This window comes from Brachyhypopomus gauderio, unplaced genomic scaffold (genome assembly GCF_052324685.1).
Source record: "Brachyhypopomus gauderio isolate BG-103 unplaced genomic scaffold, BGAUD_0.2 sc73, whole genome shotgun sequence".
Lineage (NCBI taxonomy): Eukaryota > Metazoa > Chordata > Actinopteri > Gymnotiformes > Hypopomidae > Brachyhypopomus > Brachyhypopomus gauderio.
In genome coordinates, this window is record NW_027506894.1 from 256,967 (window position 1) to 271,966 (window position 15,000).

The window sequence follows — 15,000 nt, forward strand, 5'->3', positions numbered from 1 at the left end:
GCCAAATAGCGTTTCAATCATACGAACGTTCTTCATTCATGTTATTCATTTACTGCTAAGCGGGACGAGAAGCAGGAACCTAGTGCTACACCGCGGACAAGTCAGAAAAGCGTACATTTACCACTACATTACCAGATCGTACATTTACCACTACATTTACCACATCGTACATTTACCACTACATTTACCACATCGTACATTTTTAATTGGGTGGATTTAATTGGGTTATTAATGGTTTCAATCGTTTTCATATTTTGCGGTAAAAACAAAGTTACTGCCGTTCGCTACAGCGTTGAACACTGTCAGATCTAACCACAAGCTCTTGTGATAATAGGCCCATCTATCTACCTATTTAAGTTCGCGTCAACCCCGTGTAGTTAACGGTGACATAAAATAAGAAACAAGATTTTTTTTCTAGTGTGTCTGTAGTTGTAACTGGTGAATCCAGGGACGTGTGAGGATCACATTCGCACCAGGGCTGAAAAGGTTTGAAAATGAAGTTTGTAAACTCTTGTCGTTTGAGTCTACCCTGTGCTTTAGCTCATGTTAGAAAATAAAAACACGTAAACCTGGTATTTTTACAATAATTTTCGCCGCTGATGTATGTATTGGTTCATTAAGACGTAATGGTTTTGACTGAGCCATCCGAATGGAATGGGCGAAAGCGGCTTCTTGCGTTTACGGATTGCGTTTATAATTGAATCCATTGACATGACAGTCAAAAAAAAATTTTTTTTTATGGATTTTACTATATTTTACGGAGCCCGTAAGGTGATATAAAAAATATAATAACGCGTGGCCACGACTTATTAACGCGTGGGAACGAGATAGTAAGTCGTTCGCATGCGTTAGTATGTCGTGGCCACGCGTTATTATATTTTTTACATGACGTCACCTTACGAGCTCCGTAATATTTGGCATCACCCTGTCGCTGTATCCCCGTACACCAGCAGCCACCCCCAACCCACCCCCCCCCCCCCCCCCGCATGTATACCCATGACGTCACATGTCAACGCCCCGTCGTCGTATCCCCATGACGTCACATGCCCCGCCCCCCCCCCCGGTCTTCTCACCTTTTTAACCCCTGACCCATTTTTCATGCCTGAGTATATGTGCATCATTAATACACAGTAATAACAGAAAGGATAGAATGTTTTTTTTCTAGGATATCAGACATTTCAGTGTCTGAACAAAAATGTGACCCACTAGTTAACAGTATCAGTAACATCAGATCATATCCAGTCTAAATAGTGCTGAACGGATCTGTGACGGGTGTTTTCTCTGATCGTATGTGATCGTATGGCAGTTCTGTATAAACTGTCCTTTTAAATCTACACTGTCTGTGTTCTTCTCCCAGTGATATTATCAGTGTTTCCACATCGGTCAGGTTGGGGGAAGAGGGGATTTGGTTACAGATTTTGGGCAGAAAGGGAGTTTGAGAGTTTCATATTTTGGAAAATGAGAGAATGAGGTGACACTCAGTTTCAATCTCTCCTGATTTGCAGTAATTTCTGTCCCCCTCTGGCCACCATTTTGTCTCGTGTCTTCCTGTTTCAGCGGTCAGCTATGGTCACCTCACACTGTGTTTAGACAGGCTTGGTTTGCTGTGTGGCATTTTGATGAGGATATTTGCTCATTTGTATACACCATCAAGTAATCAATAACATGTCAACAGCTGTACTCCACTTTGTGTGTGTGTGTGTGTGTGTGTGTGTGTGTGTGTGTGTGTGTGTGTGTGTGTGTGTGTGTGTTTGAAATTGTGAATAGTGTACTTAATTTTACTTGTAATTATGATTCGTACATTTTCTGTGAGGTTCTTATCTGGTTTATGTATATATTTTAATATTGCAATTATTTGTGTAAAAACTATAGTGCAGTTTATTTCATTTGAAATTCAGATCACTATCTTTTGTGTGAGATTTTGGTTTGTTGTATCAATAGTTTCTATGTGTAATTAAGGGCAGTATATTTTCTTTGAGACTTTTCCGTGTGTAGAGTATTGGAACACAAGGTTTGGATTTAGATCAGTATCTAAAAGTGTTACTTATTTTCTTTAAAAACCCTTAAATGTAACACTTTTAGTTCAAATGTGTGTGTTTGTGTGTTGGTCAGCATGCAGAGGTTGTGAGGTGTGTTTTATTTGGGTCAGTGGGCATGAATAGCCCTTATGTTCTTACATTGTTACACTGACCACTCTAAAGCTGTGTGTGTGTGTGTGTGTGTGTGTGTGTGTGTGTGTGTGTGTGTGTGTGTGGACGAGCTTGTGCTAACTTGTTCCTTTGTAAGTGAAAGCTTATGAACGGTGTTCACATCCAGCTGAGTGAAACTGTAAATGTGTCCCTCAGTACCACACACACACACACACACACACACACACCTCCACCTCTACATGCTGGTATGCTAGTGCAGCACGAGCACTCAGGTCATTATGGAGCCATGCTCAACACACCACCCCGCTTAGCACGGGCTTTACTGGAAAGGTACGCTTCTGGCATGATGTGTGTGTGTGTGAGTGTTCGATGCGTGTATGTGTGCATGTGGGATGGGCAGAGGGTTGTTTCTGTGTTGGGGCATGCGTGTCTATGTTGGGATGATGTGTATGTGTGTTTCTGTGTGTGTGTTGGGATGACGTGTGTGTGTGTGTGTATGTGTGTGTTTCTGTGTGTGTGTTGGGATGACGTGTATGTGTGTTTCTGTGTGTGTGTTGGGATGAGCGTGTGTGTTGGGTGGCTTGGGGGTCACAGCTCACGTGGGAACTGCAGTAGGGGGTCTTTATGTGGTGTGTCCAGCAACTGATCACAGATAAAAACCTCCTGTTTCAGAGGGAGAGAGAGAAAGACGTGTGTGTGTGTGTGTGTGCGCGCGTGTGTGTGTGCGCATATGTGTATGGGCGTGTGTGTGTGTGCGCGTGTGGTCTGTGTCTGTGTGAGTGTGTGTCTGTGAGTGTATGTCTGTGAGTGTGTGTCTGTGGTGAGTGTGTGTGTGTGTGTTATACGGTATGTCTCTGTGAATGTGTGCATCATATGCTATTTCTCTGTGTGTGGTGTGTGTGTGTGTGTGTGTGTGTGTGTGTGTGTGTGTGTGTGTGTGTGTGTGTGTGTGTGTGTGTGTGTGTGTGTGTGTGTGTGTTGGGGGGTGGTGGCAACTAGGAGCCAGCTGACTTACTATAAAAACTTCACCTCCTGTTGTAATTTTTACAAATGTAGACAAACACACACAGACACACGCGCGCACACACACACACCACACACACACACACCATAACTGTTTTTAAGAAGTTACGCTACATCGGCGCATGAGAGTCAATGAGGCCGTGGGAGTTGTTGGGAGTTTTAGCAGAACCACAGAACCTCAGAACCTCAGAACCGGTCCTGAGTCCCTGCAACCAGAATGTTCAGACAAAGAAAGACTGGAATAAAGAAGAATAAACAAATAGAAGGAATGAAAACAAGAGATGGAGGGAGAGAAAGAGAAAGCAAGAGATGGGAGAGAAAGGCAGTGAGCGGTTCTGTGGAAAGGGAGGGGTGGGGCCATGGAGGTGGGGGTGGAGCTATGGAGAGAGGGCGTGTGTGTGTGTGTGTGTGAGTGTGTGTTAGTCAGTCTGCCAGTGACACTTGGACAGAGAGGTTGATCTCACTCCAGCTGCTACGGATTAGAAATGTGTGTATGTAAACTGGGGGATTACTGAGGCTTGTGAGAGTGTGCATGTGCACACACTCCAGCCCCGGTGCTGTGTGACTGGGGTGTGTGTGTGTGTGTGTGTGTGTGTGTGTGTGTGTGTGTGTGTGTGTGTGTGTGTGTGTGTGTGTGGAGGATTAGTCGAACTGGTCTGATACTGAGACTGCACTGGAATACTAAGTGTGTTGTGTGACGGCGGAGGAATCCCAGGCTACCTCACACAGTAGCCGCACGCGTAACCATGCCAACCGGTGAGCTGCACACACCGTCACACAGCCACACACACCGTCACACAGCCACACACACACCCTCACACAGCCACACACACACCCTCACACAGCCACACACACCCTCACACAGCCACACACCACCGTCATGTCGATGGGGGGACTATAGCAGACACATCTAGGATCTCGTTCTACTTCACGTCTGTTCTCGTTGGGCACTTGTTGAGTGTGTGTGTGTGTGTGTGTGTGTGTGTGTGTGGTGTGTGTGTGTGTGTGTGTTGTGAACCGCCTCGTAGTGTTTGGTCCTGGCTGCTTTGGTTCTGTCTCGCGGTGCGGGATCGTGTGTGTGTCGTTAGAAAGATTCTGTTCTGTTTGGAGAAAAACTTTTTTGTGTGAATGTGTGTTTGAAAGAGAGCAACTGCTTTTAAACTCCTCTCTCACTGATGTGTGTGTGTGTGTGTGTGTGTGTGTGTGTGTGTGTGTTTAGGCAGTGTAAACTAGTCGTTAGTGAGTGTGTGTGTTGGCAGTTTGTGAATGGACAGTGTTTATTTCGTGTGTGTTGGCTGTTAAACAGAGTTGGGTAGAACGAAGCTGTTATTCTGTGTGAGTGTGTGTGTGTGTGTGTGTGTGTGTGTGTGTGTGTGTGAGAGAGAGAGAGAGGACTACGGTTGAAGCACATTTGGCATCCGAGTGATACTGGCACACAGGAGCATATCTTGTATAATTCCCCTGAAGGAAACTTCCTAAAGGGATCAATAACGTATAAATCAATCAATCAATCGATCAGTCTGCTGCTGCTGGTTGTGCTGCTGTCTCTGTGTCTGACTGATGCTGGCTGGTCTCCTGTGTGGTTTGTGTGTTGGGGTTTTTCCTCTGCAGTTTACGTGTATGGATTGTTTTGTCTTGAAGAATGCATATCATTATTCAATCTTCCCCCCCTCCCTCCTCCCCTCCCCCTCATCTACACTGACCTAAATTAGTCTCCCATGGGGTGTGTGTGTGTGTGTGGGGGGGGGGGGGGGGGGGGGGGAGGGGGGGGGGGGGGGGGTTATGGCCTGGTGGTCGATAATAGCAGCTCAGGAACTTTAGACAATGCCAGTACCCCCAATGAGACATCTGCCCTCAAACAGAGAGAGAGGGGGAGAGAGGGAGAGAGAGAGAAAGAGAGAGAGGAGGGAGAGAGGGAGAGAGAGAGAAAGAGAGAGAAAGAGAGAGAGGGGGGAGAGAGGGAGAGAGAGAGAAAGAGAGAGAGGGGGGAGAGAGGGAGAGAGAGAGAAAGAGAGAGAGAGGGGGAGAGAGTTGTTTTTAAACTAAACTGTCCACGGTCATGCTGACCTAAATGATTAATACTTAATAAATGAATCATATTAATTTAATAACACATTGATCAATACATGTGCACACACACACCGTCAACATTGTGTTAAATGCATTAAGTGTATGTCTGTGTGCATATGTGTACAGGAGGTGTGTTATTGTGAGTGTAATGCGTGTTATTGTGTGTGTGTGTGTGTGTGTGTGTGTGTGTGTGTGTGTGTGTGTGTGTGTGTTACCGTTTGGGTGCGTCTGTTTGAGTATGTGCCAGACAGATATGTTCTATTTCAAGAGCAGGTGTACGTTTCACAGAGATCAAATTTTGTCCCGCTGAAATCTGATCTTCAAAGCTGCAGGTCAGTTGGTCAAGGTTGTGTGTGGAAGCACTAAGACTGTGTCATTACTGACTGTGTGTGTGTGTGTGTGTGTGTGTGTGTGTGTGGTGTGTGTGGAAGCACTAAGACTGTGTCATTACTGACTGGTTATCACAACACTGGCTTCAATACTGATAAAACTGATGATCACAATATACATGGGCCCTCTAACAGTGTGTGTGTGTGTGTGTGTGTGTGTGTGTGTGTGTGTGTGGCCTTTAAGAGTACTGTGGAGTATTTCTGCTGTTGCTGGGATGACACTCTTCTGGATTGAGGGTCAATGTTGTCATTCCTGGGGTCTGTTGTAGCCGCCACTCCAGCGTGGGGGTCACGACCCCAAACGACCCCCGTCACCACCTTCAATGTTCTCTCTGGTTCCTCTCACAGTCCCCAGCTATTTCTTCACCTTCTCATATTTCTTTTTCTGGATGTTTCTGTTACATGGGTTTGCCACATCTGTTACCTCTGCCGTGTGTGTGTGTGTGTGTGTGTGTGTGTGTGGTGTGTGTGTGTGTGTGTGTGTGTTCATACCTTTTCCTACAGTCTTCAGTCTCTTCATGTTCATTGTATTAAACATGTGGTATGAACTTCAGCAGTAGAAGCTGTAGTGGTGAGTGTATTAGTGTTAGTGTGGGTCAGATGTTCCATGTATCTGTGAGTGAGTGTGTGTGTGTGTGTGTGTGTGTGTGTGTGTGTGTGTGTGTGTGTGCGTGTGTATCTGTGCGTGTGCGTGTGTATCTGTGCGTGCGTGTGTATCTGTGTGTAAATGTGTGTGTCTGTGTATCAGTGTGTGTGTGTAAATGTGTGTGTAAGTGTGTGTGTGTATCTGTGTGTGTGTGTGTGTGTATCAGTATGTGTGTGTGTGTGTGTGTGTATCAGTATGTGTGTGCGTGTGTTTTGTGTGTTTGTGTGTGTGTGTGTGTGTGTGTGTGTGTGTGTGTGCGCGCGCGTGTGTGTAAGTGTGTGTAAGTGTGTGTGTGAGTGTGTGTGAAGTGTGAGTGTGTGTGTGTTGCGCGCGTGAGTGTGTGTGTGTGAGTGTGTGTGTGTGTGTGTGAGTGTGTGTGTGTGTGTGAGTGTGTGTGTGTGTGTGTATGCGTGTGTGTATGCGTGAGTGTGTGTGAGTGTGTGTGTGTGTGTGTGTGTGTGTGTGTGTGTGTGCGTGAGTGTGTGTGTGTGTGTGTGTGTGTGTGTGAGTGTGTGTGTGTGTGAGTGTGTGAGTGTGTGTGTGCGTGAGTGTAAGTGTGTGTAAGTGTGTGTGTGAGTGTGTGTGAGTGTGTGTGTGTGAGTGTGTGTGAGTGTGTGAGTGTGTGTGTGTGTGTGTGTGTGCGCGCGTGTGTGTGCGCGCGTGAGTGTGTGTGTGTGTGTGTGTGTGAGTGTTTGTGTGTGTGTGTGTGTGCGTGTGTGCGTGTGTGTGTGTGTGTGTGTGTGAGTGTTTGTGTGTGTGTGTGTGCGTGTGTGCGTGTGTGTGTGTGTGTGTGTACTGTAGTCACTCTACTGCTTCTGTTCTCGATGTTCCTCACCAGTCCTGATCGTTACGGTCAAACTCTCCAGCTACGCTGGAGTTGGTCATGCACACACCCACCTCCACACACACACACACCACCCTCCACACACACACCCACCTCCACACACACACACCCACCTCCACACACACACCCACCTCCACACACACACACCCCACCTCCACACACACACACCCACCTCCACACACACACACCCACCTCGTGGTGTTACGAGGCCCAGGACTCCTGTACTCTTCATAATGATAATGGGTTGGCAGTTAGTTGGACCAACTAACTTGCAACTGACTGGTGTTTGGTTGGTGTTTAATTGGTGTTTGATTGGTGTTTAATTGGTGTTTGATTTGTGCATGCATGTGTTTGATATTTGGGTTTGAAGTCAAGAAGATGATGGTGCCTTTTTGGTTGATGTTTGGTTGGTATCTAGCTGGTGTTTGGTGGTATCTAGCTGGTGTTTGGTTGGTATCTAGCTGGTGTTTGGTTGGGTATCTAGCTGGTGTTTGGTTGGTATCTAGCTGGTTGTTTGGTTGGTATCTAGCTGGTGTTTGGTTGGTATCTAGCTGGTGTTTGGTTGGTATCTAGCTGATGTTTGGTTGGGTATCTAGCTGATGTTTGGTTGGTATCTAGCTGGTGTTTGGTTGGTATCTAGCTGGTGTTTGGTTGAATGTTGAATGTTTGTTTGGGTCTGTCTTGTGGTCAGGTTTTTGTGTTGGGTGTTGTAATGGCAAATTAAGCTGGATTGGTGCACTGTGTGTGTGTGTGTGTGTGTGTGTGTGAGAGAGAGAGAGTGAGGAGAACGTCAAATGGTTAATGCTTGGCATTGAAGCTGTGGGTTTAAAGGTCAGCCGGTTGTCTCTGATTGGCTGTCTTGGACGTGTGTCTTGGCAGTGCGTGTACTTCATTGTGAAGGAATGCACAGGGCCATCGGCCCAAACAGCTGGCAAAACACTGTCCCATCTCAGCCACCGTAGGAAGCATGTCTGTAAGGGCCTCCTCATACTGGAACTGTTACGTCCATGATACGCGCCATGGAGCTGCGTATCTCACTGGCCATCAACACGTGTGTGTGTGTGTGTGTGTGTGGTGTGTGTGTGTGTGTGTGTGGTGTGTGTGTGTTGTGTGGGATTCTCCCATCACCGCAGGCTTGTGGGTGGTTGTGGAGTGGGACCGCCTGCCGGGTCTCAGGAAGCTGACTCTCTGATGAGAGGCCATGTGAAGGTCCTGAGCAGGAAGAAAGAGGAGGTCAGATATTTATAGCAACATGAGCAAGACTGACTCATTAGAGAAAGATCAAGAGATAGGGGGCGGAGTCAAAGGGAGTGGGAGAGAGAAGGAGGTAGAGAGAGAGATAGAAGAAAAGAATTCTGAAGAAGAATGGCATGACTAATGACCTCTCTCTCTCTCCCTCCCTTTCCTTCTCTCTCCATCTCTTTCTCTCTCCCTCTCTCTCTCTCCCTCCCTCTCTCTCCCTCTCCCTCCCTCTCTCTCTCTTTCTCCCTTTTCCCTCCCCCCTCTCTCTGTATCTCTCGCTCATGATGGTTGCATGGTTCCTTTAATTTGATCAGTGATGTTTCTTGCAGATTTCATCACCACAGCTACTGTTCCATACTGGTATACATCTCACCCCCCCCCCCCCCCTCTATCTCTCTATCTCTCCCTCTCCTCTATCTATCTCTCTATCTTGTTAAGTAAACAGAATTATTACCACATAATAATCTCTGTCCACAGTATTGATATGTGCTGTGTGAGAGATGTTTGTGAATATTGGACGTTATGGAGCATGTTCCTGGTGTCTGGCCCCCGTCTGTGAGCAGAGGTCACATCGGGAGAGTTCGAGAGTTCATCCCATTTGCTATAGACATGCAGCTGTTGTCTGCATAAATCACACATTGTCATGGAGACATCAACGTGGCGCAGGGTTAAGGATGGAGAGGGCGGGGTCTGTGACATCACAATCAGAAAGCAGGTCTCCTCGATGATGTCACACCATTGATAATGACTGAACAGGATGGACTTGAATCTGTAGCAGTCCTATACTGCACACATCCTATAATGATATACTGTGTGTGTGTGTGTGTGTGTGTGTGTGTGTGTGTGTGTGGTGTGTGTGAGAGAGTGTGAGCGTGTAAACATTCTCTCTCTCTCCCCGTCACTCTGTTCAGAAGGGCTTGACCTTACATCACCTGTGTGTGTGTGTGTGTGTGTGTGCAATGTTTGCTTTGCAATTCATCCCCACTGATATAAATGTGAAATGGTGTTGTCCATGTGATGAGAATATGCACAAACTTTCTTTGATGTCTGTCTGATTCTCTGATGTTTTCGAGAGACAGAAGAGAGAGAAAAGGAGAGAGAGAGAGAGAGAGAGAGAGAGAGGGAGAGCTTTTGTTCTGTGGGCTGTTTTGTATTATATTGTGTTTCTCAGCAGTGGGGGAGTGTGCTCTCTCTCTCTCCCTACCTATCTCTATCTCTCTCTCTCTCTCTCTCCCTACCTATCTCTATCTCTCTCTCCCTCTCCCTACCTATCTCTATCTCTCTCTCTCTCTCCCTACCTATCTCTATCTCTCTCTCCCTCTCCCTACCTATCTCTATCTCTCTCTCCCTCCCTCTCCCTACCTATCTCTCTCTCTCTCTCTCTCCCTACCTATCTCTATCTCTCTCTCCCTCTCCCTACCTATCTCTATCTCTCTCTCTCTCTCCCTACCTATCTCTATCTCTCTCTCCCTCTCCCTACCTATCTCTATCTCTCTCTCTCCCCTTCTTCCTACGTATCTCTCTCTCTGCCTACTTTCACTCTCTCTCTCTCCCTCTTTCTCTCTCTCTTTCTCATTTCACTGTTCCCTTGTGTCTTTCGCTGATGAAGAGAATTCAGATGTGTGTGTGTATTTTAGGTGCTAAACACACAGCCCTGGCATGATGTCCATGAACCCAGCTGTCTCCTCTGTGTGTGGTGTGTGTGTTCAGAAATCTGTAACACATCAATTCCCACTGTGGCTTTTAATCCCTGTATAATCCCTCCTGGGATTAGGGCTGTTTTTTAAGTGTCATAGGGCTTTCTGAGGGCTCCTGACATGCGTGTGTGCAAACCCACTGGAGAGACACTCCGGTCTCAGCTGGACTTCCCTATGTAAAAATAAACAAAGATAGACAGAAATATAAATAAATAAATAAATAACTCATTTCATGTGAGAAGCGGAACTTGTCTGTGCTTAATAAAGTTTATAGTGCCAGTAAGTCACAGTGTCGCAATAAACATTCATAAATCCATCATGGTGTGGGAGGAAACCTTTCTTTCTTTTTTTACTAAACAATAGTTGTTTATTTGTTATAATGGTAGTGTCTGGTGTCTCCACAACTTGCTGCAAGAAGAAGGTTCTGTAAAGAGAAGAAGGTCTGCTGTGATGTAGACCTCCCCTACAGACTGTAGGCAGTGAAACGACCTTACGGTGGGTCTGTGCTGTGGTATAGACCTGCGTGTGAATGTCAGGATCACGCCTCTAATTGGGTTCGTTTGTAAAGATCAGAGAGAACACGATCTCCTCTCACTCACTTTCTCACGTGTGTGTGTGTGGTGTGTGTGTGTGTGTGTGTGTGTGTGTGTGTGTGTGTGTGTGTGTGTGTGTGTGTGTAGGTATGAGAAAATGAAAGGGCAAGAATCACTTTGTACTGGACCCAACTGCGCTGTATTATTAGAGGGAGTGTAATAAGGGGTGTGTGTCTGTGCAGGATTTGGAAAGTTGAGCGCGCACACACACACACACACCACACACACACACACTGTTATTTCTAGTGTGTGTGTGTGTGTGTGTGTGTGTGTGTGTGTGTGTGTGTGTGTGTGTGTGTGTGTGTGTGTGAGCTGAGCCCTGTTTCCTGGCTGGTTGGGCGTATGAGGCTCTTATCAGCTGGGATCAGGAGCCCTGTCTCCTCCATGATGTGCATTACCACCAGAAACAGACTGATCCCAGACCTGCGCGCTGGCGTGTCTGCCACTAACCACCAGCATGTGGACCAGACCTGGGGTCATGTTTAACCACCACACAGTTTCAATGGTAAACTGCATGTGGAATCGGTGAGACGCTGGTCATGTAATGGCGTGTAGCCTGTGGATCAGGCTGATGGAGTCTCTACTGTTCTCACCCTGAGAATTAGCACTGCAGGACTACCCACTTAGACGAGACACTGCAGGACAGTCCACTTAGACGAGACACTGCAGGACAGTCCACTTAGACGAGACACTGCAGGACTACCCACTTAGACGAGACACTGCAGGACTACCCACTTAGACGAGACACTGCAGGACTACCCACTTAGACGAGACACTGCAGGACTACCCACTTAGACGAGACACTGCAGGACTACCCACTTAGACGAGACACTGCAGGACTACCCACTTAGACGAGACACTGCAGGACTATCCACTTAGACGAGACACTGCAGGACTACCCACTTAGACGAGACACTGCAGGACTACCCACTTAGACGAGGCACTGCAGGACTACCCACTTAGACGAGACACTGCAGGACTATCCACTTAGACAAGACACTGGTTCCCACACTTTGCTGGTTCTCAACTGGTTCTCTGCTTCCTTCAGAATAGCTTATATAGATTTCTGAACTGCAAGAGCTTTCAGCAGGTGTTAATGTCTGTGAACACCAGTGTGAGGTTTGTGTTGATCTTCTAAACAAAACTTTAAAACACTTGGTTTCAAAAGTCATCTAGCGAGGCTTCAGCTCATAGGTCGCACCATAAAACCAACACAAACAAGGTGCACAAAAGTGAAAGATGAAGGAAATTACTGTACTGATAGCAGCTTAAGATTAAAGATTTGAGCAGGAGCCAGATGATCAAAGACAAACAGAAAACAGGTTTTGTGTGTGTGTGTGTGTGTGTGTGTGTGTGTGTGTGTGTGTGTGTGTGTGTGTGTGTGTGTGTGTGTGTGTGTGTTGGTGTGAGGGATTGTGTTGGTGTTTCGGTGCATAGCCGTACCACATTGAATGGTTACTAATAGTCATGGAAATGGCTCAGTGCCTGAGATTGTAAACACTGGGAGTGGGCCAATCAGGTGCAGGCTTGGACACCAGAGAGCCAATCGTGTTGGAGCTTGTTTGGGAGCCCCGCGCTGACGGTTAATATGTCACAGCATGAAACTGCTACGAAGAGAGTCAGAAACCTGTGGGATTCTGTCTGGTATACGCATAGATGGAGATTAGATTGAGCTTATACTGAGCTTAGCTTGTGATTAGATTGATGTTAGGTTGAGCATAGATTGTGCTTTGATTGTGTATTTGACAGATTCTTCTGAACACTTTGAGATAGATGCTTACAGTGAGTCTCCAGATAGACTGCCATGATGTGCATACACACACACACACACACACACACACGAACGTACACTCATGAATGTACATACACACACACACACAAATCTCTCTTTCTCCCAGAGTGAAAAATGTCTCTATTACATTGGTTTTTCTGGCCATTAAACCCTGTCTTTTTAAGCCCCGCCCTGTGTGTCCGCACATCTATGGAAGCATGTGCACATTCACACACACACACAAAATTGCTGTGTGTGGGTGTGTGTGTGAGAGAGAGAGAGAGAGAGAGAGAGAAATAGGAGCTTTGTTTGTGTAAAGTCATTGCACAGATTGATTGGTTCCTTGTTGGCAGGGTGCCATTTTGCGTCTGAGCTGAAGTCTGCTCTGTTTCTTTTTGAGACTTTTTCCTGAACTTTTAGTGAGTGATGTACTTATATAAATGTTCTAAGTAGGTCATTACTTTTGGACTAAATTAGCACTCCTATATGTATGACTAACTTCAGTTCTCTCTCTCTCTCTCTCTCTCTCTCTCCGTCTCCCCACATCCTCCCTGTTTCTCTCTCTCTCTCTCTCCCTCCCTCTCTCTCTCTCTCTCTCTCTCTCTCTCAGAAGAGTACCCATTCTCCGCTGATGTCTTACCCCCCGCTGCCGGAGATCCCCGCTGTTGAAGGGGCGGTCATAAGCCGAGTTGTCGGCCCTGTCAGAAACTCCACCATTAGATACTTCTCCTCGCACAGCATGGACTCCTCCCACTGCAGTGACCGACCAATCAGCTATGGCTCCACCTCCTCCTCCTCCTCCTCCCGGGACAGCCACTGCTCTCTGGGGGGCCGTGCAGTTTCAGGCTCCGCCTCTGAGCGGGATCATGACTCTGGGGCCATCCGATTGGAGCTTGTGCCCGCCCGTCAGCTGGAGGAGGCGGAGTCGGGAAGACGGACGCCTGTGCCGACGAATCAGGACGAGGCGGACAGCTGTCAGTCAGGAGAGGGCCGGAAAGTGCCTTACGTGGACAGAGTGGTTCAGGAGATCCTGGAAACGGAGAAAACCTACGTACAAGACCTGCGAAGTATCGTTCAGGTAAGAGAGAGGGAGGAAGAAGGGAGAGAGAGGAGGTAGAGACTGACAGTGCAGTCATGTGGATGAGGATAGGACATTCAAGAACATCACTCTTAGATAAGGTTAGTACAGTCAGATTCAAAGCAAAGCTGCAAATGTTTTTTTTATTATTGTAAACAACATTTCACCCAGAATTGGAAGAGAGATAGAAAGAGGGAGAGATGGAGAGGGTGGAAGACTGGTAGAAGAGAGTGATCCGAGTCTGGAGACCAGTTGAATGGTTAGGACTGACCCCATCTATTGACTTGAAGAGCTTTTCTTTCTTTCACACATTTCATCTGTTCTTTAAAATGAGCTGATCATGATTATACACCAAGCAAAAAAAGTTTACACTTAAAACCCTTCAAGAAGCTCAAAATTATATTTAAAAAGCAAAGCAGTTAAAGTTTTGGTCTTAGAGTGAACGTGATGTCAGAAGATTGAGGCACCTGAGAGAGGCTGATGTAGAGGGCCTGATCCTGCGTTAAAGCAGAGCCTCCCTGCTGATAGCTGATCCCCTATAAACCCCCATCCCCAGGGGAAAGGGTAAGAGGGTAGGAGGGTAAGAGGGTAGGAGGGTAAGAGGGTAAGAGGGTAGGAGGGTAGGAGGGTAGGAGGGTAGGAGGGTAAGAGGGTAGGAGGGTAAGAGGGTAGGAGGGTAGGAGGGTAAGAGAGTAGGAGGGTAGGAGGGTAAGAGAGTAGGAGGGTAGGAGGGTAGGAGGGTAAGAGGGTAGGAGGGTAAGAGGGTAAGAGAGTAGGAGGGTAGGAGGGTAAGAGGGTAGGAGGGTAAGAGAGTAGGAGGGTAGGAGGGTAAGAGGGTAGGAGGGTAGGAGGGTAAGAGAGTAGGAGGGTAGGAGGGTAAGAGGGTAGGAGGGTAAGAGGGTAGGAGGGTAAGAGGGTAACATTTGAGGCTTTTTCCCACCAGACGGGCCTCCTTGAAGCTGCGGGTGTAACATGGCATCCCTCCATGTTCTACATAGTGCTGGGACATTTTCAACATTGTCCCTGGCCATGTTTCATTGAGTTCCAGTGTTTGATAGAGTCGCTTCACTCTTTTTGCTAAAGTTCAGCACTGGATCCTTTATCTGAGTTTAGCTGTTTCTGGGGTTTGGAGTTCACCTGTGTTTCTGGGGTTTGGAGATCACCTGTGTTTCTGGGGTTTGGAGTTCACCTGTGTTTCTGGGGTTTGGAGTTCACCTGTGTTTCTGGGAGTTTGGAGTTCACCTGTGTTTCTGGGGGTTTGGAGTTCACCTGTGTTTCTGGGGGTTTGGAGTTCACCTGTGTTTCTGGGGGTTGGAGTTTAGCTGTGAAGTGAGCACTTTCTTTGCTGTTCCCCTGAGTGTTGGGGTTTCACAGATCAGATGTGTTTCTGAATTTCTAGATCTTGATGATTTATAGCTAAGAGTATTTACAGTCACAGGGGTCAGCTCAGATGTCAGCGTGATTTAAAGGTCCCGCTAGAGATCCATGTGGCTGAGG

General features: G+C 46.9%; 1 protein-coding gene across 7 annotated transcripts in view; it reads left to right on the plus strand.

The window, feature by feature from the left end:
- LOC143491245 (pleckstrin homology domain-containing family G member 1) overlaps positions 1 to 15,000 on the plus strand; it is a 63,177-nt gene that overhangs the window by 29,276 nt on the left and 18,901 nt on the right. For 4 of the 7 annotated variants that reach the window (XM_076990076.1, XM_076990078.1, XM_076990072.1 and 1 more), the window contains exon 2: positions 13,036 to 13,503. In XM_076990076.1, coding sequence (XP_076846191.1) covers positions 13,057 to 13,503 — 447 coding nt within the window. In that variant the 5' untranslated portion in view covers positions 13,036 to 13,056. Of the gene's footprint in view, positions 1 to 3,614; positions 3,930 to 8,338; positions 8,356 to 13,035; positions 13,504 to 15,000 lie in introns of those variants that run through there. The other 3 variants (XM_076990075.1, XM_076990074.1, XM_076990073.1) reach the window with 3 other exon arrangements.